This window comes from Phalacrocorax carbo, chromosome 17 (genome assembly GCF_963921805.1).
Source record: "Phalacrocorax carbo chromosome 17, bPhaCar2.1, whole genome shotgun sequence".
In the NCBI taxonomy this organism is placed as follows: domain Eukaryota; kingdom Metazoa; phylum Chordata; class Aves; order Suliformes; family Phalacrocoracidae; genus Phalacrocorax; species Phalacrocorax carbo.
Genome location: NC_087529.1, coordinates 1859194 through 1879984, shown reverse-complemented (window position 1 = coordinate 1879984; position 20791 = coordinate 1859194). Strand labels below are relative to the sequence as shown.

The 20791-nt window shown below is 63.0% G+C and overlaps 3 protein-coding genes across 4 annotated transcripts in view; 2 read left to right on the top strand and 1 right to left on the bottom strand.

Moving 5' to 3' along the window:
* SUPT6H (SPT6 homolog, histone chaperone and transcription elongation factor) overlaps positions 1-4002 on the bottom strand; it is a 29901-nt gene extending 25899 nt beyond the window's left edge. Inside the window, exon 1 of one of the 2 annotated variants that reach the window (XM_064467912.1) lies at positions 3929-4002. The gene's annotated coding sequence lies outside the window, so the exon portion shown is untranslated. Of the gene's footprint in view, positions 1-3727; positions 3747-3928 lie in introns of those variants that run through there. The other variant, XM_064467913.1, reaches the window with a different exon arrangement.
* Positions 4003-4040: 38 nt separating this feature from the next.
* SDF2 (stromal cell derived factor 2) lies at positions 4041-6265 on the top strand. Its single transcript, XM_064467910.1, has 3 exons — positions 4041-4231; positions 4321-4517; positions 5106-6265. Exons 1-3 carry the CDS (start codon positions 4072-4074, stop codon positions 5391-5393), a joined length of 645 nt encoding a protein of 214 aa, XP_064323980.1. The 5' UTR covers positions 4041-4071; the 3' UTR covers positions 5394-6265.
* Positions 6266-6462: 197 nt separating this feature from the next.
* On the top strand, positions 6463-20628 carry BLTP2 (bridge-like lipid transfer protein family member 2). Its single transcript, XM_064467911.1, has 39 exons — positions 6463-6619; positions 7372-7501; positions 7783-7829; positions 8122-8284; positions 8358-8476; positions 8860-8920; positions 9101-9299; positions 9457-9580; positions 9963-10087; positions 10174-10241; positions 10337-10485; positions 10738-10856; positions 11089-11252; positions 11394-11658; positions 11779-11984; positions 12150-13245; positions 13499-13690; positions 13779-13981; positions 14061-14179; positions 14253-14473; positions 14608-14798; positions 14884-14983; positions 15057-15259; positions 15621-15915; positions 16034-16191; positions 16313-16519; positions 16618-16717; positions 16913-17095; positions 17389-17510; positions 17590-17745; positions 17828-17949; positions 18038-18218; positions 18298-18384; positions 18489-18599; positions 18686-18821; positions 19064-19185; positions 19529-19630; positions 19723-19857; positions 20070-20628. The coding sequence occupies exons 1-39, from the start codon at positions 6552-6554 to the stop codon at positions 20250-20252; spliced, it is 6732 nt and encodes a 2243-aa protein (XP_064323981.1). The 5' UTR covers positions 6463-6551; the 3' UTR covers positions 20253-20628.
* Positions 20629-20791: the final 163 nt, after the last annotated feature.

Sequence of the window (20791 nt, the reverse complement as noted above, 5' to 3'; positions counted from 1 at the left end):
GAAGCAAGGGTAGCTATTACCAAGGAGATGTTGAATCACATATGGACTAAAGGTGCCTCTCCCACCCTCCGCTCCGGAGAGAGGCCTTCATGTGAAACACAACAGGCCAGGCAGGCAGGCAGAGGTGCAGAGGCAGAGCTCAGGCCAGCAGTGCTGCCCAGTGGGAGCCCCCCCAGCAGCCAGTCACACAGGGAAAGCCCCGCTCAAGCAGCACCGCTTGTCCAGCTTGGGGAGGGTTTAAGAGTCTCCTTGGGCCAGCCCAGCTGTATCGTGCTATGGGCCTTTTCCTCAGAGCAGCACCCCTGCTCCTGTAATGCTCCCGGGAGAGAGTCAAAGATTGCTGCAGCACAGAGGCAAGTCCTAAATTGCATTAGAGCAGCAAAAAGGCAGGGAGACGGTGCTTAATCCTGCACACTTACATGTACACAAACAGACAGGCTCCGACAAGTGATATATATATCTCTCCACCCCAGAGACACCCCATGGCCACCAGACACTGATGGAGACAGACCAAAGACCCCAGCAAAGCTGCGAGCAGTGCTGCGATGGCACCATGGCAGCAGGCGAGGGAATCATGGGTGCCTCCGCACCAAGCCAGGCACCTCGAGCATGGCTTCTCTCGCTGGGCAGTGACGGCAGAGTAGCTCAGGGCTGAGCAATTACACAGCCTCTGCTTTTGACCAGGGGTGTCTGCACTTTGCTCAGCTCAAAGGCACAACGGCAATTGTCCAGAGTCCACAAGCTCCTTTTAACTGGGATGACCCTGAGCAGATAGGTCTCTTTGCTGTCAACACCGAGACCATAGATCTCTGACCGGGTCAGCACGATGGGGCTGGACATCGGCGGCCGGCGCTGTGGGCTGCCTCCCTGGCTAGGTGAGGCAGCGCCCTTGGAACAATCACTGCTTTGCGATGGACCTAAGGATTCTGCAAAGCACATGTTCAAATACCTGTAAAGCCTCAGCCACGCATCCAGGTACCTGCTGGCTGCTCAGGACTGCAAAACATCGCAGCGCTGGAGGCAGGCGCAGCTTTGTACATTGTACACAAGCAAAAGTTAACTCGTTAGGTTTAGAAACGGAAATACGCAGCAAGTACCTGCAAAATATCAGAATACGTTATGGGAAAACCTCCTGCACCTTGCCAGGTATGGTGGCACTCTGGAAGGCAGGGGCACACCCACGTGTGGGACAGCATCTGGGATGACAGTGTCCCACGGCAGTTTCACAGCCTAAGCGGGTATGGGGCGAGGGGAACCAGAACCATCTCACGCTCTCCAGGCACAGGGATGCCAACAAGGCACGAGACCTCAGCAGCACTCACAGAATAACGGAGGAGTGTCCCCACAGCAAGGTACATTTACTATTCAGCAGTCAACCTCAGGATATCAGGGTCAATGCACAAAACAGCAAAAACAAGCATGGGTGCTGAAGAGAAGCAAGTCCTGACTTCTCCCCATCCTTCATGGGAGAAACTACAAGGCCCTGACCCACACTGATACTGGTCTGGGGAGGCGGTTTGGACAGGAATTGTTTTAATCTCTGTCATTTCATGGTTCAACTCACAGTCCACTTAAGATCACGTAGGTCCATGGAACCACATTAGCAAAGCCACCACTGAACAGTTTCACTCAGCTCTCATGTCTATGTTTCAGAGAGAAAAGTTAAACTGGAGAGGATTCGGAAAGCTCTGTGAGAATAAGAAGGCCGGGAGACTTAACTCAATTAAAACATAGAGCCTAAGAAAGCCCAGCTGATTCATTTTGTCAATTAAATGCTCAAGAAATTCATTTTAGCATGGCCCAAGTAAAAGACTATGACAACAAATGGTTCATTAGGAAAAACCCAAACGAACTGCAAAGGAAGCTTACGAGCCTAACAAAAACATCCCCGTGAAGCACTGAAAGGCCCTCGCACCACAACAAAATACCCTTACAGACACCTCGTCAGCACTGAGCTCTTCGTCAGAGCCGCTCCTCGACACAGGCAGGGACATAGGGCCGACCTCCGCCAAGGCCTGACAACCCTGATACGGCACCAGCAGCGTATAGTTTTGTATTTAGCTTTTATAGCTGTTTTACAAATTTGTGAAGGCGGGACCTAAACCAGACATTCCCACCCTCTTCCGTGGTAGGTACGCAAAGGAGCACAGGGGCAAAACGATGACTGGAGACCAACGATGCTGCGACAGCCAAAGTCCAGGCAGCCAGTTACCGCAGCTCAGGAACTTCCTGTACCTGCTTCGTTAGTTTTAATGCTCCCCATTGGTCCCACCACCCCCGATGCTATCGGGTGGTGGAACATCCCGAGGCAGAGTGCCACAGTTTAATAGCACGTTCTGTGAAAAAGCACTTCCGCCTGTTTATTTTAGACCTGCTGCATCATAATTTCCTGTAAGAAACAGAAAATACGTTCCTTCCTTGCTTTCTCTGACCTGCCCATGACTTCACGCACCTGCATCGTATCTCCTGTCAGCAAGCTTCTCCCCTAAGGTGAGGAAATGAAGGGTTTGCTTGCCTGGAAACCTGCTCTTCCACACTGCTCCTGGCCCTGCCTTTTCCAGTGCTCCCCTTTCAGACGGGCTAACCAGAACTGCCGGCAACAGCCAGGGCACAAACTGCTGACCATTTATGCAGCGGCGCAACGATGTTTTCTGCTTTGTTCTCTGCTCCTTTAAAGTAATTCCAAAATATCCTTTTTAGGCTAGAGTGGGGCATTGAAGCAATTGGAGCAAAGAAACAATTGCTGAGACACCAACAGCCCTTTCCTGAATCATAAAAGCTGGTGCAGAGTCAACTGCTGCGACACTTGGCACCTTCATTACACCCATCACCGTCGTACCTTGTTTACCACGCTAGTGCTCAGCCACCGAGTGTTATCTGGCCTCTGCAACTTCCCACAGTCAGGTTTAGCTATCCTAAACAACTTCAGATTAAAAATTTTCATAGAATCATAGAATGCCCTGAGCTGGAAGGGACCTGCAAGGATCATCGAGTTCAACTCCTGTCCCTGCACAGGACACCCCCAAATTCACACCATGTTTCTGAGGGCCTTGTCCCAGTGCTTCTTGAAATTTTCCTTCCTTCCACCACCATACTCAGAAAAAAAAAGCAGCAGAGATGACTCCATGATAACCTGACTCCACTGTGAGCGCCAGCTGCTCACCCCTACTCTTTATTTGCCACCCTTTAGTCAGCTATTAATCCCCAAAAGGCCCTTCCCAGGCCTTTCATGGAGGACCTTGTCAGAAGTTTCCAAAACCAAACGTGGTGCTCCGGGGATTACACCTACGGAGCGGGGTGACCCGGACCACCGGTGTACCTGCGGAACGAAGGTCAGACACTCTCCCCCCACCCCCCAGAAGCAGCCTGACGCTCCCCACCTCCATCACTTCTCCTTTACCAGCGTTTCCCACCATGTCAGCGGCGTCCCGCAGCTCCCGGCTCTGCTGCGGTCTCTGCCAGGATAAGCAGCCCCCTGCCCACCGCCTCCCCTCCCGGGGGAGCAGCCCCCCTGCCACCGCCTCCCCTTCCCCCAGGCGCTGCCCGCCCCCGCCCGGGTCCCCCCGCCCGGGTCCCCCTGCCGCGGCACCGTCCCCGGCTGGGGTCCCGGGGCCGGTGACCGGGAGCGCAGGGGCGGCCACTGCCTTCACCCCCACCACACACTCCCCAAACTGAGGCCCGCGGCCCAGCCCGCCACCAAGCACCGACACGCCGCCGCCGCCCTCACCGGGGCCCGGGCCCGCCACCGCCGCCACCCGACCCAGGAGGCCTCGGAGCCGCCCCGGGCCCTGCGCGGCCCCGCCGTTCCCCTGGCAACGCCGCCCCCGTTCCAGGGCGACGCGGAGCTCCCTGGGCCGGGCCACCCCCCCACCCCGCTCGCTCCCGCCCGGCCCGTTCGCGGCCCCGCTCCCGCCCGGCGCGGCCTTACCCGAGGCGCTGAGGGAAAATGGAGGCCTCGGCGGCGGCGGCGGCGAGCGAGGGGGGGGGGGGGCGGGTGGTGTGGGGGGCGGAGCAGACGAGCGGCGACCTCCGGGCGGGCGGAGCGGCACCACTTCCGCTTCCGGCGGCGGGATGGTGCCGGTGGTGCCGGTGCCGCTGTTGGCGCTGGTGCTGGCGCTGGGCGCGGCGGTGCACGGCGGCCCCGGGCCCGTCACCTGCGGCTCTGTGGTGAAACTGCTCAATGTGCGGCACAACGTCCGCCTGCACTCGCACGACGTGCGCTACGGCTCCGGTAACGGGTCACCCCACCTTCCCCCTACCCCCCCCCCATCACCACCTTCCCCGGTACCGGGGCCTGAGCGCGGTTCTCCCCCTCGGCAGGCAGCGGGCAGCAGTCGGTGACCGGGGTGTCGGCGGCGGATGACGGGAACAGCTACTGGCGGGTGCGGGGCCGCACGGCAGGCGCCTGCGAGCGGGGCCGGCCGGTGCGCTGCGGGCAGGCCATCCGCCTCACCCACCTGGGCACCGGCCGCAACCTCCACAGCCACCGCTTCGCCTCCCCGCTCTCCGGCAACCAGGTATGCGCCGGGCAAGGCGGGGCCGTTGCCCCACCGGGATCGACCGACACCCCCACCCCCCGCCTTGTCCCCTGGGCCCGGACCCCTCCCCCGGCACAGCCCGGGCCTGGCCGGGTTCCCTGAGTCCCTGCCGGCTCTCCCGGGACCGACTGGTCCCTGCCAGGCCCCAGTTTGTCCCCCATGGCTATGCCAGCACCACCTTGTTCCCTGGTCCTGAATGGGTCCCCTCTGCCCCCCTGTCCCTGCCAGCCCCACCCTGTCCCCCTGGTCCCTGCCAGGTTCCCCCTGGTCCTCCATGTCCTCACTGGGCCCCACTTTGTCCCCCATGTCCCTGCCAGCCCTACCTTGTCCCCCAGACCCTACTGGGTTCTCCCCATCCCTACCAGCTCCCCCTTGCTCCCCACCCAGGCCCGGCCCCAGTCCCAACAGAGCCCCCAGTCTCAACCCGCTCCCCCATCTTGTCCCCCAGACCCAGCCCTTTCCTTCCCCCCTCCCCCCTCCCTGCCTTGCCCTCTGGACCCAACTCGACACCCCCGAGTGCCCCCTCTCTTCATCCCAGCCCCCAAACAAACTCTCTGTCACCCACAGGAGGTGAGTGCATTCGGGGAGGCCGGCGAGGGCGACTACCTGGATGACTGGACAGTGGTGTGCAGCGGGACCTACTGGGTGCGGGACAGCGAGGTGCGCTTCCAGCACGCCTCCACTGACGTCTTCCTCTCGGTGACGGGGGAGCAGTACGGGCGGCCCATCCACGGGCAGAAGGAGGTGCATGGCATGGCCGCCTCCAGCCAGAATAACTACTGGAAGGTGATGGAAGGTATCTTCATGCAGCCCAGCGAGGTCTTCAAAGCGGAGCAGTACCATGCTGAGTTGTGATGGACAGACAGACTGCCGCTGAGCCACTGGGCGCTGCCCTGTGGTGTTTGGGGCCGCTCGGCCCGGGGGACGGCCCCTGTCCCCACCTGGGTCTGACACACACCAGGAGGCCAAGCCCCAAATCCAACACGAAGCAGATCCCAATGTCCTGAGTTTGATATGGAGTGGATCCCTGTGTCCCAAATCCCAACATCCAGACCTGACCCAAAGCAGAGCCCAAGATTCAACGTGAAGCAGGTCCCCATGTCCTAAATCCAGCCCAAAGCAGGTCCCACTGTCCACACCTGACCTAAAGCAGGTCCCAGTGTCCAGACCTGACCCAAAGCCAAGCTCAACATCTGAGATCCAGCATGAAGCAGGTGCCCATGTCCCAAATCTGGCGCAAAGCCGAGCCCAATATGCAGACCTGACCCAAAACTGAGCCCAATATCTCGGATCCAGCACAAGGCAGGTCCTCATGTCCCAAATCTGGCGCAAAGTCGAGCCCAACATCCAGACCTGACCCAAAACCAAGCCTGATATCTGAGATCCAGCACAAAGCAGGTCATCATGCCCCAAATCCAGCCCAAAGCGGATCCCAGTGTCCAGGCCTGACCCAAAGCGGATCCCAGTGTCCAGGCCTGACCCAAAGCAGAGTCCAACATCTGAGATCCAGCATGAAGCAGGTTCCCCATGTCCCAAATCTGGCACAAAAGCCGAGCCCAATGTCCAGACATGACCCTGAGCGGATTCCCGAGCTCCCTGACCCTTGTAGCTCCCTCCTTGTGCTGAGGACCCCCGGAAGCACTGCCGTCCCCGGGGAGCTGCACCCCGTCCTCACCTCGCTGTACCCCAACCCTGTGCCCTGGGGGCCATAAAAGAGCTGAATTTTCCCCGGTTGTGTGGCTGTTTGTGGCGGGGACGCGCGGGGCTGGGGGGGGGGGGGCGACACCAGACCCGGGGGGTCCCCGCTTCATGCCGGTGCCCGCCCCGTCGGGGCGCTGCTGCCGCCGCCGCCGCTCACTCCGGGAAAGCGCCCGCTCGGCCGCGCCGCCGCCGCCGCCGCCGGCCCCGCCCCGCCCCTCCCAGCGGCCACTCCGGGTGCGCGGGCGGGCGGCCCCACGGGCGGCGGGGCCGGGCCGGGCCGGGCCGGGCCGGGAGCGGGGGCCGGGGGCCGCCATGCCGCCGCTGCCCGCCCTGCTGCTCGGCCTCGTCGTCGTCGCGCTGCTCGCCGGGCTGCTGGCGCGGTCAGGGCCTTGGCGGGGGGCGGGGAGCCCACGGACGGGGGGGGGGGGGGGTGACAGGGCTGCGGGGGGGGTGACGTGGGTGGGGGGGGTGGAGGGGGGGCCTGGGGGGGTGCCACGGGGCTGAGGGTGGGGTGTTGGGGGTCTGGGGGGGTGGCAGCAGGGGTTAAGGGGGACAAAGAGGCCTTTGGGGGGCATCAGGAGTTTGGGGGTGTCTCACAGGGCTGGGGGAGAGGTGTTGGGGTGTGGGGGAGAGCCTTGCGGGGGTTTGGGGGGATCCGAGGGCTGGGGGGTTGGGGGGTCCCAGGGCTGGAGGGCATGGGGGGGCTCTGGGGGTTTGGGGGGTCCTAGGGCTGGAGGGTATGGGGGGGATGCAGGTGTTTGGAGGTGTCCTAGGGCTGCAGGACATGGGGGAGTTTGGCGGGGTCCAAGGTCTGGAGGGCATGGGGGGGGCTGCAGGGGTTTGGAGGATCCTAGGGCTGGAGGGGGGGGGGGGCTGCATGGATTTGGGAGGTCCAAGGTCTGGGGGGCTGCAGGGGTTTGGAGGGGTCCTGGGGCTGGAGGGCATGGGGGGACTGTGGCGGTTTGGGATGGTCCTAGGGCTGGAGGGTATGGGGGGCTTGGGTGGGGTCGTAGATGGCGGCAGGGCTCTGCCCCGGGGAGCCCCGGTCCAGCTGTGGTTGCTGGAGCTGGTGCTCCAAGGGCAAAGAGGGTCCATGGGGAGGCTGACCCCCGCCTTCCGCCTGTCCCCGCAGGTGGCTGGCATGTCGCCTGGCCGTCACCTGGTGCCGGCAGAAGCTTCACGCGGAGCTGAAGATCGGCTCCTTTGGCTTCTTCTGGGCTCAGAACGTCAGCCTCAAGTTCCAGCGGGAGCAGCAGACGGTGGTGGGTACCCAGGCGAGGGGCGGTGGCTGGCAGACGAGGGCAGGCAGGGCGGCTGTGGTCACTTCCAGCCTGGCAGCAAGCCCCTGCAGCCAAGCTCCTGTTGCGCAGCCCCATGGCTGGCGCCAGGCCCTTCCTCCCGTGGCCAAGCTTGGGGTTTTTGGATGCTCCCCGATTCTCCCTGCGTGATGCCAGGCGTTGGGAGCAGAGCAGGCATGTCGGGATGAGCATCACGAGGCAGAACCAAGTTGTTTTTTCTCTGACCTAGCTGTGCATCCTTGCAGGAGATCGACAACATCTGGATTTCTAGCAAACTGAGCCGGGAGCTGCCGTACGTACCCCCACCCCAGCGCCCTCCCTGTTCTCTTTGAGGGGTCTGGCTCATCCCTGGCCCCGCCGACTGCGGTTCTGCTGCCTTTACGCCTTTCTGCGGTCCCTATTTCCCCATGGTCTGCTCTGTGTGGGAGTGAATCACACTTCTCCGAGGTGGCAATGTCTTGTGGATGCCCTCGAGCCAGTCCTGCATGTCCTGGGGCGGGCAGCGTCCCTGGTGCTGGTGCCGATGGGGCCGGGTGTGCCATGTGTGAGCTTTTGTAAGAGCTGCCCATGCTGTTCTTCCGCAGGCGCTACTTTGAGCTGTGTTTTGGCGAGGTCCGGATCCGCACGGATCTCCAGAAGGGCCCTGTATTCCAGCCGTCTGTCCCGGAGGCTCCCAGAGAAGCCAATGGAAACGAGAGCAGAGCAGACCTGACCCTTAAGCCCTCCTTGCTGAGGCTCCTTAGCCAGGTGAGGCTAGATGAGAGGCTCTTGTGGGCTGCGCTGCTGTCAGACATCCCTCACGGTAGCACTTTCCCCCCAGCTCTTTTCCATCCACATGGACTCCATCAACATCATAGTTCTGCATGTGGCCACCTCAGAGTCTCTCTGGCACATCCAGGCCACCAAGACCCGTCTCCTCCTGAATGGCGATGGGAAGAGGTAACGCTGTGCTCGCGTCCTGCTCTGCTCCCCCAGCCCGGCCCTGGGTCCCAAAGGGCGGGGAGGCTGCTCTGACCCCAGCCAGGCTCCCTGCTGTCTCACCTTGCTCCGTCCCACTCGGTAGCATCCCGTGTCACCTGTGATGTGACACATTAACCTCCTCTGAGGCTGGCCTGGTCCCTTTTCACTTCACGGGAAGCTCGAGTTGTGTGTTCTCTAAATTATGAGTTGCTGCGCTGTGCACGGTGTTAGGGTCTGCTCTGCTTTTGGGAGGACTTGGAGCAGGGACTTGGGGTCCCTGTCTCCCACAGTAAAGAGAGGGCAGGGGCTTGGTTCGGAGACAGCAGGGCCCACAGCCTCCGTCTGTTCTCTGCTCTCCCCAGCCTGGCCTGCGAGGTGAGCCTGGCAAAGGTGAACAGCAAAGTGCTCCGGAGCAGCCAGCTGGTGAGTGCTGGGGAAGGGAGAAATCCAACACTTGGGGCCTGGGAACACCGGCTCTTTGGGACACCCCAAGACCTGTTCCAGCCTGTTCCCGAGGCTGGGTGATGCTGCAAGGCTCCCGCAGGGCTCTGGGCTCCAGCGCTTCACCTGCAGCGTCTGCTCCTTGCCCGTGTCCCCATACAGGATGACACTTGCCTGGCGGAGCTGGCCCTGGCGCTCTCCCTCTCGCTGGAGATCAGCAGCAAGCGGCGGCTGGCAGGCGTCAGGCTGCGCGTCTGGACCCTGCAGACGGAGCTGCACGAAGGGCTCTTCGGCAGCCCGCTGCTGCACCGCGTCACTGCCGGCGCTCAGCGCAGCGGCGTGGGGGAGCAGCCCAGCCCAGGTCAGGGACGGGGACGGGGACGGGCTCTGGGCAGGGGCTGGCAGCCCCCGTACTTGCGCTGGAGATGAGGGATTTGGCTGTGCCATTGCTCCCTCCCGCTGCAGGGCGTGGCGGCTTGGGTGAGAGCCTTCCAGTGACTCTGTGTGTCCTTCTCCAGGCCTGGGGGAACCCCTGGAGTCCCCGTCTCTGCTGAGCAGGGACACGCTGCAGCTCATCCCCAGGAGGGTGGAGGTGAAGCTGGAGAACACCAGCATGGTGCTGTCTATGAACAGCCAGAAGAGGTAAGGAGGCAGGTGGAGGCTGTGTTAACCCCAGTCAGTGCTGGGACAGGGACCTGGGGACAACTGTGCCATTCCCTGCTCATCCCCTGCTCTGCCAGACCGCAGAGAGCGAGTCCTAGATCCCACCCCAGTGGGAAGGGCTGACCTTGGTGGGGGGCCGGGCCCTTGGGGAAGGAGGAAGGCACATGAGCTGGTTCTCCAGCAGGACAGCCTGATGGTATCCTCTGATGATGATGGGATGAGAGCGCTGGGCTGGGCTGCAGCTGGGCACTGGCTGGTGTCTGTCCGTGCCAGCGTGTCGGTCAGCTGGGGATGAGGGACGGGGAGATGGAGGCCATGATGATGCAGTTCCCTTCTGGCAGTGACTCCCTGCTTCTCACAGGCACCTCACCTGGAGCCTGAAGCTGCTGCAGTTTCTATATCAGCGTGAAGAGGAGCAGATCCCGCTGCGCAACTTCACACCCACCTCAGACCTGGACCAAATGAGTGTAGACCTCCAGCTGGAGGGCAAGTAGCCAGGAAGGGCGCCTGTGGGACAGGGCTGCCATCCTAGCCCTCCACCACCCCTCACTTCTGCTCCCCTCTCTCCCCAGATGGCCTTCTCCTGTCCCAGAGCCGCCAGCGCATCGTGTGCCTCAACTCCCTAAAGACCAGCCTGCAGGTGAGCGAGCACTGGGCACAGTCCTGTCCCACGGTGGGGGGCTGGTTTGGCTCCTGGCACGAGCTTTTTGCCACCCTGCCCTCTCCCTGCTCTAGGTCACAGCCATTGACCTCTCAGCTGCTGTGCTGCTCAACACCTGCATCATCCACTACCGCCACCAAGAGTTTTCGCACTGGCTGGGCCTGTTGGCACAGGAATACAGGTGCCGGGCGGTGCCTGTCCCCAGCCAAGGGCACAAGGGAAGGTAAACTCGGCTTCGGCACAGCTGCTGGTATCGCAGCTTGTTTCCTCTTGCCTGCCACGCTCTGGCAGGGTGCCCAGGCACCCAGCACCGTCTCTGCCCTGTGCACAGCCCCTGGGATGGGGAGGCTGGTACGGAGGGCGGTGGGCAGCTGGGGGGTCCGTGTGGAGAGGGCGTCCCTCTGGGCCTGCTCCCTGCCAGGCTCCGTGGCACGCAGTGCCCCAGTAACAGCCTGTCCCCGCTTCTCCCGTGCAGGAGTTATCCCCAAATCATAGCGCCCATCATCCTGTGTGCCTCGCTGTCCAACGTCAATGTGTCAGTGCAGCTGGGGGACACGCCACCCTTCGCCTTGGGCTTCAACTCCATCTCTGCAGGTACGGGCTGGCAGCTGGCCCTAGGGTGGCTGCTGGGCTCTTCTTGGGGGTCTGTGGCTCTGTCAGAGAGGCACCAGGGTGGGACTGGGGAAGGCTGTACCGCCTCTACTCACCCATGTCTATGTCTGGCTAGGGGTTGTGGACCCCTGCCTGGTTGTGTCTGGGTTGCCTCTTTTAGGGGGCAGCTGCACAGGCAGCGGCGAGCCCTGCCCACACTCCCCTCTGCCCACAGACTACCAGCACCTGCGGCCACAGAGTGTGCACCAGCGCGTGGTGCTGGCCGTGGACCACCTCTGCTGGCGCGTGGGCAACGACTCGCACATCCAGCGTGCCCCGCATCCCCCCAACATGCATGTGTGGGGAGAAGCCCTGATCCTCGACTCCTTCAACCTGCAGGTGAGGGGCGAGCCGAGGGGGTGAGCAGCAGCTCTCGGGGGGCAGGCTGCCCATCTGCAACTCCGTGCAGGCAGCACGGGGACTTGTGGTGGCATGGGGACATCCTGCAGCCTGAGAGTGATTGTCCTGTTTGTCGTGCAGGGCAGCTACAACCAGCCCCTGGGCACGTCCAGCGCCCAGTCGGACACGCTTTTCCTGGACTGCACCATCCGGGGGTTGCAAGTGGAGTCGTCAGACACCTGCACCGAGTGCCTGGCCAGGGTCCTGCCCCTGTTCTGCCCACGGTCCGGCGGAGCTGAGCTTGCCAAGCAGCCGCCCTCTGCCTCAAGCGAGCCCTGGGGGCTGCTCTGGAAGGTGGATCTGAAGGTGGAGGACGTGAACCTTTTCACACTCTCAGCCCTGGTGGGTAAGTAGCATCCAGGCTGATCCCAGACAGCTGTCCTGGAACAGGCCTGCGGTCAGAGGAACCTGGCATGTCACGGTGTGCCTCCTCCGTGCCTCCAGCACTGACGTGCCACCTCTCCAGGTGCCCTGGAGCTGCGGCTGGACACGTTGACCATCCTGGGGAGTGCCGAGAGCAGCACGGTCAGCGTCCAGGGCATGGTGCTGGCCTTGGTGAAGAGCATCACGGAGAAGATGCAGCCGTGCTGCAAAGCTCCTGCCATCCCCAACCCGGTGGCCAACCTCTCCATGCTCTCAGTCACCTACCACAGCAGCATCCGCTCCCTGGAGGTGGGTGTGGGCCTCAGGTCTCTGCTTTATCCTGTAGTGGTGGGACTGGGATGGATGGGGCCAGGAGAGGAATGGCTGGCACCGAAAGGTGCTGGAGAGGAGGACGGGCCTGTGCTGTGCTGGACCCGGCAGTGACTTAGTGCCCGCTCGCTCTCTCCGCTGTAGGTGCAGTGTGGTGAGGGACTGGCCGTGCTGTGGAGCCCACCCGACCACATGCACTTGTACCATCACACCCTGGCCACCCTGCAGTGCCGCGAAGCCTTGCAGAGCGCCCTCGGCCACAGGACGCCTCATTCCCTGCCCCCAGAGAGCCCAACGACCCACCCGGCCTCCCCTACTGAGACACTGGAGCCCCTCCAGCCAGATGGGACCCCCCCCAAAAGACTCCTGTCCCTGTCACTGGAGCTGAGCTCTGCCAAGCTCACAGCCTTTGTCTCCGAAGCCAACTACATCAGCCTGGCTGCTGAAAGGACCTCCGTGAGCTGGCATGGTGGTGCCCTGCATGGCTACTGCCCCGAGCTGGCCGCCGGCTTTGATGGACACAGCATCTTCAGCTTCAAGGAGGTGGAGGTGAAGCTGCTGCCGGAGCTGGAGGAGGTCATCTTGCACCGCTGCGCCTTCCCCACCCTGCGCACCCTCCGCAACCGTGGCTGGGCCTTCTCCTTTGCCAGCGTGACCATCGAGTTCCCCTACCAGTACGACTTCTCCCGCACGCTGGACGCTGCCGTGGGCGTGCAGAAGTGGCTGAAAGGTCTGCACCGGCGCGGGCGCCCTGCCAGCACAGCGCTGCCCCCCGACCTCCTGCTCAAAGTGACGCACTTCTCCTGGGTCTTCCTGGACGACGTCTTCGAGGTCAAGTTACGAGACAACTACGAGCTGATGAAGGACGAGAGCAAGGAGAGCGCCAAGCGCTTGCAGCTGCTGGATGCCAAGGTGGCCGCGCTGCGCAAGCAGCACGGCGAGCTGCTGCCTGCCCGCAAGATCGAGGAGCTCTATGCCTCGCTGGAGAAGAAGAACATCGAGATCTACATCCAGCGCTCACGGCGCCTCTATGCCAACACACCCATGCGGAGGGCCCTCCTCACCTGGACACTGGCCCATCTGGAGCTGGTGGCCATGGCCGATGAGTCCTTCCATGGCACGGAGCGTGTGTTGGAGCAGATGAGGGACTTGGATGGTGTCAGTCCGTTCCCCCCCGAGGGTCTGGAGATGGTCACCCAGTGGTGCCGCATGATGAAGGGCAGAGTTGGCAGCTTCTTTGGTGAGTTGCTTCGGGTGAGGGTGCCCGTGGAGGACGGCATGGTGGCTGGGTGGCCTGGGCTCCCACGTGTGACTCTGTGACAGGGACCTGCTGGCACCACGTGATGTGTAATCAAGCAGGGGAAATGATATTTGGAGGTTCAAGGGAGCAGGAAGGGAGCAGGGATGTCACAGGACAGCGGCTCCTGCCGTGGCCCAGAGTGGGGAAGCGCCCCTTTGCTGCCGCATCTCTGAACCCTTCCTCTGCCCCGCAGTGCGGATCCGTGACTACCCTCGCTACCTCTTTGAGATCCGGAACTGGCAGCTCTCGGGCCGGCTGATCGGAGCCGAGCAGTGCGGCCAGGCCTGCTCCCGGCGCCGCCAGGTCCTGAAGCTGGGGCTGCCCTGGGGGGACGCGACGGTGGAGAGGAACATGCCGCCTTTGAAGTTCTACCACGACTTCCACTGTAAGAGCTGGAGGGGCAGAGGTGTCTGTGCCGGGGTGGGGACGGGGCTACGTGGGACGTGAGGCTGAGCCAACCTGTGTGTCCCCAGCTGAGATCTCCCAGTACACCATCGTCTGGGGGCCTTGCTGGGACCCAGCCTGGACCCTGATCGGCCAGTGCGTGGATCTCCTCACCAAGCCCTCGGAGGACCCCAGTGCCCCATTGCCTTGGTGGGACAAGAGCCGCCTTCTCTTCCACGGGGACTGGCACATGGACATCGAACAGGCCAACCTGCACCAGCTGGCCACCGAGGTGGGTGCCGCCGGCGTAGGGAGCAAAGCGCGGCGTAGGGCTGGCTCACACCTGCATCTCCCCGCGCTTGTCCTTGCAGGACCCCTACAACACCACGGAGAACATGCACTGGGAGTGGAGCCACCTCTCTTTCCACTGGAAGCCCGGGCAGTTTGTCTTCAAGGGCAACCTGGACATCAACGTCCGGACAGCCTCCAAGTGAGTGTGGGCATAGGAGCGTGGGGGGTGCCACGGGTGCCAGGGGGTAACCAGGGTCTCTTTCCCCATTCAGATATGACGATTGCTGCTTCCTGCACCTGCCCAACCTGTGCATGACGCTGGACCTGCAGTGGCTGTGCCATGGGAACCCCCACGACCACCACGGCGTGGTGCTGCGCTCCCCCGAGTTCCTGCCTGAGGTGCCAGTGGGGCAGCAGTACGACTCCTACCGTGCCTTCCGCTCCGAGAACCTCAACCTCTCCATCCGGATGGACCTGACGCGACCCAGTGAGGGTGGGTGACAGCGCCCTGGGGACACGAGGGGGACGGGGCAGGGCTTGCTGGTTTTAGCGATCCTTATCGGTTCTGGGTTGGGTGCTGCTGTGTCCCTGCCCCACGGTGCTGGCTGATGGCGGGTGTATTCTCAGAGCACTCCCAGCCCCGGATCCTGCTCTACAGCAGCACCCTCCGCTGGATGCAGAACTTCTGGGCCACATGGACCAGCGTGACGCGCCCCATCTGCCGCGGGAAGCTCTTCAATAACATGAAACCCAGTAAGAAGAAGCTGGGGCAGCATTACAAGCAGCTGTCTTATACCGCGCTCTTCCCCCGGCTGCAGGCAAGTCCTGGGGGTGGGTGTCTGGCGTTACCTCCTCGTTCTGCCTGCGCCAGGCTCTCAGCCTCTGCTTTCTGCTCCCTTGCAGGTGCATTACTGGGCCTCCTTCGCCCAGCAGCGGGGGATCCAGGTGGAGTGCTGCCAGGGGCACATCTTCACTCGCGGCACCCAGCGGCTCATCCCACAAGGTGAGTGGGGGCCCTGCCGGCAGCGCTTCCAGGCAGGGCAGGGCCCCGGCTGACCCCTCTCCCCCTCCCCCAGCTGGCACGGTCATGCGACGCCTGATTTCGGAGTGGAGCATCACGCAGATGGTGAGCGACCTGAGCCAGGTCACTGTGCACCTCATGGCCTCCACTTGCGACGAGAACGCCGACCACCGGCTCGACACCCTGGTGAAGAAAACCCACCTGCTGAGCCTGTCCTCCCTCACCTACCAGAGGCACAGCAATCGCACGGCTGAGGAGGTACCGCCGTAAACACACGGGGCACGGCAGGCGTAACCCTGGCTGCGCTGGCCTGATGGCATCCCCCTGGGACAAGGGGACCTTGGTCTTTGGGTGCAACGGGGGAGGGATTTGGCTGGAGAGGAGACAGACCTGCAGGGCCTCTGATCTCCTGAGCACGTGGCCAAAGAGGCACCTTGTTCCAGCCACAGCATCCCTGGTACAGGTCCTGGCTGTAGGGCTCCAGGGTGGTCCCCCGGGCTCTGGACCCCATGCCCTGCCTGCAGGGACTGGCAGGGCACCCAGCCCACTGTGTGTGAAGCCTGTGGGCAGGGACTGTGGGTGGCTTTGCCATGCTGAGGCTCTGTCCCTCCGTGCCCAGGAGCTGCCCCTGCGTGATGGGGACGATGGTTTCCACACGCACCAGCTGCACCTGGTGGACCTGCGGGCATCCTGGACCACCACCAACCGGGACATCGCCTTCGGCCTCTACGACGGGTACAAGAAAGCAGCTGTGCTCAAGCGCAACCTGTCCACCGAGGCCTTGAAGGGGCTGAAGATCGACACGCAGCTGCAAGCCAAAAAGCTGAAGCGGGGCCCGCTTTCTGCTCACTCCGTCCCTGCCAGAGTCACCGCTCCCATCGTCAGCGGCCGTACCGAGAGAGCCTCCTCGGGGGGTGAGTGCTGCAGGGAGGGGAGCAATGGGAAACACGAAGTCATGCCTGCCTTTCCCCCCCCACTGTCACCCCCAGCCAGCCCGCCACAGCCTTGCACTGACCCTTTCTCCGTCCCCAGGGGCCTACATGCTGCAGAAGCTCATTGAGGAGACAGACAAGTTCGTGGTCTTCACGGAGGAGGAGTCGGGGGCTAGCGAGCAGCTGTGTGGCATCGCCGCCTGCCAAACCGACGACATCTACAACCGCAACTGCCTCATCGAGCTGGTCAACTGCCAGGTACCTGCCCTCGGCCAGCCTGCCTGTCCCCACGCTCTCCGCTCCCCACGGCCTTGCTGTGAGAGGGGCCGTGCCTGGCCCAAAAGGGGTCCTCTGACCCCCAGGGTCTCTCCCCCCGCAGATGGTGCTACGCGGCGCGGAGACGGAGGGCTGCGTGATCGTGTCCGCTGCAAAGGCCCAGCTGCTGCAGTGCCAGCACCACCCCGCCTGGTACGGGGACACACTGAAGCAGAAGACGTCCTGGACCTGCCTGTTGGATGGCATGCAGTACTTCGCCACGACGGAGAGCGGCCCCACCGAGAGGGAGCACGGGCAGCTCTGGCTGGAGGTGAGCGGCTCGGGGAGGCTGTGATGGCAGAGCTCTGTGGGGGACTGGCCAAGGCAGGGAGAGCAGGGTCAGCCAGGGATGCCTCCTTGCGTCCGCAGGTGAAAAATATTGAGGAGCATCGGCAACGGAGCCTGGACTCGGTGCAGGAGCTGATGGAGAGCGGGCAGGCGGTGGGGGGCATGGTCAGCACCACCACAGGTACTGCCCGCAGAGCTGGCTGCTGTGCCTACCCCAATCCTGCTCATGCATGACCCCGAGGCTGGTGTAGCTGAGACCACCTGGCCTGTCCCCGGACGGCTCCGGGAGCTGGCTGATGCTCTGAGCCCCGCACTGTTGGGTTCCCAACGTGCCAGTACATGGTACTCTGACCGTGGTCCTCCCGCCTGTCCCCAGACTGGAACCAGCCCTCAGAAGCCCAGCAGACCCAGCAGGTGCAGAGGATCATCTCTCGCTGCAGCTGCCGCATGTACTATATCAGCTACAGCCATGACATTGACCCTGAACTGGCTACGCAGATAAAGCCCCCTGAGACTCCCGCCAACCAGGAGAAGGAGGATCTGCTGAAAAAGCAGGAGGGTGGGTACATCCAGGCAGTGCGTCCCAGTGGGTAGGGCTCTGTGCTGACCCACAGGTGCCAGCTAAGTCCAGGGATGGTCTGTCTCAGCCCTGCTGAGATCAGAGGGGTGCGTGTGAGAGGGGTCCCCAGCCACGTTGCAGTGCCCCAGGTGGTGCTGGCCACGCTGTGCCTCCTGGAGCCAGTGTAACCACCTTGGCTCTTTCCCCATCCCTCTCCATCTCCGGCTGGCCCCCACACGCATCCCATTTCTGGCCATGCTGAGGCCCCGCTTGCCCTTTGCGTGTCCATGCAGGAGCTGTGGACACATTCACGCTGATCCACCATGACCTGGAGATCTCCACTAACCCCGCACAGTATGCCATGATACTTGACATAGTCAACAACCTGCTGCTGCACGTGGAGCCCAAACGCAAGGTACCGGTGCGGCTTCAGGTCACCGTGTCACCCACTTGCACCCAGGGTACTCCTAACCTTCCCCTGTCCCTGTGTCCAGGAGCACAGTGAGAAGAAGCAACGGGTGCGCTTCCAGCTGGAAATCTCCAGCAACCCCGAGGAGCAGCGCAGCAGTATCCTGCACCTGCAAGAGGCCGTGAGGCAGCACGTCGCCCAGATCCGGCAGCTGGAGAAGCAGATGTACTCCAACGTGAAGGTGAGCCCGCATCATGGCAGGGCCTGGCTCCCCAGAGTCCCTGCTCCGGGGCACAGGGTGCTGAGGGTTGTCTGTCCTTCAGTCCCTGCAGGACGACAGCAAAAATGAGAGCCTGCTCGACCTCAACCACAGGCTGCAGCAGCAGCTGAGCCAGGAGAAAGCTGACCTGCAGCTGGAGAGCGAGGAGCTGAACATACTGATCAGGTAGGGGCCATCTCTGGCTTCCCCAGAAGAAGTTGTGTCCCCCTTACTCCAGGGCTCCCCCGTCCCAGCACTCCCCTCTCTGCTGCAGGTGCTTCAAGGACTTCCAGCTGCAGCGAGCCAACAAGATGGAGCTGCGAAAGCAGCCAGAAGACGTGAGCGTGGCGCGGCGGACTGAGTTCTACTTCGCCCAGGCACGCTGGCGCCTGACCGAGGAGGATGGGCAGCTGGGCATAGCTGAGCTGGAGCTCCAACGCTTCCTCTACAGCAAGGTACCGAGCTGGTGGGTGGCACCCACAGCCCCCGAGCCGGGGCCCGCGATGTGCGGGGCTGACGGGTCTGTGTGCGCAGGTCAACAAGTCCGACGACACGGCCGAACATCTGCTGGAACTGGGCTGGGTCACGATGAACAACCTCCTGCCCAATGCTGTGTACAAGGCAAGCGGCAGCCTGGGGGAGCAGCCCTGCACCCTGGGGACCCAGGGGTCGCCGGCCAGGATGGCCTGTTGTCACCCCGGCCACCCATCCTCTCTTCCCTGCAGGTGGTGTTGCGTCCCCAGAGCTCCTGCCAGTCCGGCCGGCAGCTGGCACTGAGGATCTTCAGCAAGGTCCGGCCACCCGTGGGGGGAATCTCCATCAAGGAGCACTTTGAGGTGCTGGGGCCGGGCTGGGAGGTGTCAGGGTCCCCGTGGGGCGCGGGCAGCGTGTGCCCAGCTCTGACGTGCCTCTCTCCCCACAGGTGAACGTGGTGCCCCTCACCATCCAGCTCACCCACCAGTTCTTCCACAGGATGATGGGTTTCTTCTTCCCCGGCCGCAATGTGGAGGAGGAGGAGGTGGGGGATGAGGAAGACAAGTCCAAGCTGGTGACGACAGGTGAGAGGTGCCTGGTCACCCTCCTCCGTGGCACGTGAGCCGTGTCCTTGAGCAGCTCTGGCTGCGCGTCCAGGATGTATTTGTGGGCAGCTTCTGGCAGGCCACGCGTCGAGGAGCGGGGACTCGTGGTCTCCCCTGTGGGCAGGGATTCAGTGGGGAGAGCAGCCAAGCTGGGAATGGTCTGGGTCACAGCACGCCCCCAGACAGACACCAGCCACCGCCTCACCCCCTCTTTGTCCCAGGGATCCCTGTGAAGCCGCGGCAGCTGATGGTGGCCGATGACTCGCTGGGCCCAGGGAAGGGAGTCGCTCAAGGACTGAATCGGACGTCAGGGGTCAGGAGATCATTCCGAAAAGCACCTGAGGTACCTGCTGCTGCTTTGGGGGGGGAATCTGGGAGAGCCCTGCTGTGCAGCCAGTCTGTTTTCCCTCGGCTGTGGGGCTGGGCAGCCATCTCCTCCCCTGCTTGCCTGTCCATTTTCTCCTGCTCCCTCCCACCATGAGGATTTGCATCCTTTACAACCCAGCACCTGAACGCTTGATGCGATCCCTGCAGCATCTCATTTTCCTAACACCACGCCAGAGCAGCTCTCACCTCTCCCCGGTGAAGCAATGCCATGGCCTAGTGCCCGGCTGTCCCTTCCCCACTGGTTCCTGGCTGTGTCGCCTCTCCTTCCCTTCTGCTCATGCCTTCTGCTCTGTCCCCAGCATCCCGTGGATGACATCGACAAGATGAAGGAGCGCGCGGCCATGAACAACTCCTTCATCTACATCAAGATCCCACAGGTGCCGCTCTGCGTCAGCTACAAGGTACGGGGCATGCTAGGGAGGGGGCGCAGCCCCTCTGGCTGGGCAGTGGCCTGGGGCATCATCCCACACTGCCTGCCACCCCTGTCACCCAGGGCGAGAAGAACAGCGTGGACTGGGGCGACCTGAACCTGGTGCTGCCGTGCCTGGAGTACCACAACAACACGTGGACGTGGCTGGACTTCGCCATGGCGGTGAAGAGGGACAGCCGCAAAGCCTTGGTGGCACAGGTACGGGGGACCCCAGCCCGCGGGGCCTCCTGCCCGCTCGCAGGGAGGCTGCTGGAGCTGCTCTGCCCAGGACGGAGGCACTAACCCTGCGGCAGGCGGCACCTTCTCCCACGCGGGAAGCAGCTGCACTGGCTCGGCAGCTCGGGCTCTCACCCGTGCCAAGGGGCCTGGGTGTGGCCGTGGGGTGCTGAGCCCCCTAAATCCCGGGGCAGGTGATCAAAGAGAAGCTACGCCTGAAGCCGGCGGCGGGTGCAGAGGCCCGGGGGAAGCTGGAGAACAAATCGGACGGGACCATCCAGCAGCAGGAGGAGGATGAGAAGGCGCGTCTGCTCATCGGGCTGAGTGTGGGTGAGAAGAACCCCAGCAAGAAATCGATCTTCGGCAGGCGCAAATGACGGCAGCACCCGGCTGGCCGGGAAGGGACTGGGGCGCCCCGTGCTCCCCCCTCTGGAGGGACACCCCTATGGCAGGGGGGCCGCGCTGCTTGGCACGGCAATGCCCGAGGCGGGGGTTAGCCACACGCTGGCCCTCGGCAGCCCTATTGTTGTGGGGCAGGGGCGCGGCAGCACGGGGATGAGGGGCGCAGTGTGCTCCGGGGCTGCTTCGTGGGGTGCAGCCCCCCATGCCGAGGGCTCCTGCGAGCTTCCCCCCTCCCTGCTGCGCGGGTGCTGGGCCCGGCCCCTGGGCCCGGTGAAGCAGCAGGATTGTTCCAGGCTGGGAGAAAGGGGGAACGACAGAGTTTAAATAAAGAGTTTTTAATTTGGAACAGTCTTGGTTGGGCCAGCAGCTCGTTACTCGCCTCCCCGTTCACGCTGCCGTGCTGGGCTCGGCGCTGTCCCCCATATCAGCTCGGCAGCGCCCCACCCACTGTGGCTTCACCCCCTCCCCTTCCCTGGGGGTTACTCGGGACACCCACTTTGGGGGTTTGGGGCTC

Bases quoted from the DNA above. Each gene is read 5' to 3' on its own strand.
- SDF2 (XM_064467910.1), top strand. From the start codon at position 4,072: ATGGTGCCGGTGGTGCCGGTGCCGCTGTTGGCGCTGGTGCTGGCGCTG. The intron at 4,232-4,320 runs GTAACGGGTCAC...CCCCCTCGGCAG, and splicing joins CGACGTGCGCTACGGCTCCG to GCAGCGGGCAGCAGTCGGTG. The intron at 4,518-5,105 runs GTATGCGCCGGG...TGTCACCCACAG, and splicing joins CCCCGCTCTCCGGCAACCAG to GAGGTGAGTGCATTCGGGGA.
- BLTP2 (XM_064467911.1), top strand. From the start codon at position 6,552: ATGCCGCCGCTGCCCGCCCTGCTGCTCGGCCTCGTCGTCGTCGCGCTG. The intron at 10,088-10,173 runs GCAAGTAGCCAG...CTCTCTCCCCAG, and splicing joins TGTAGACCTCCAGCTGGAGG to ATGGCCTTCTCCTGTCCCAG. The intron at 19,631-19,722 runs GTACGGGGCATG...CCTGTCACCCAG, and splicing joins CGCTCTGCGTCAGCTACAAG to GGCGAGAAGAACAGCGTGGA.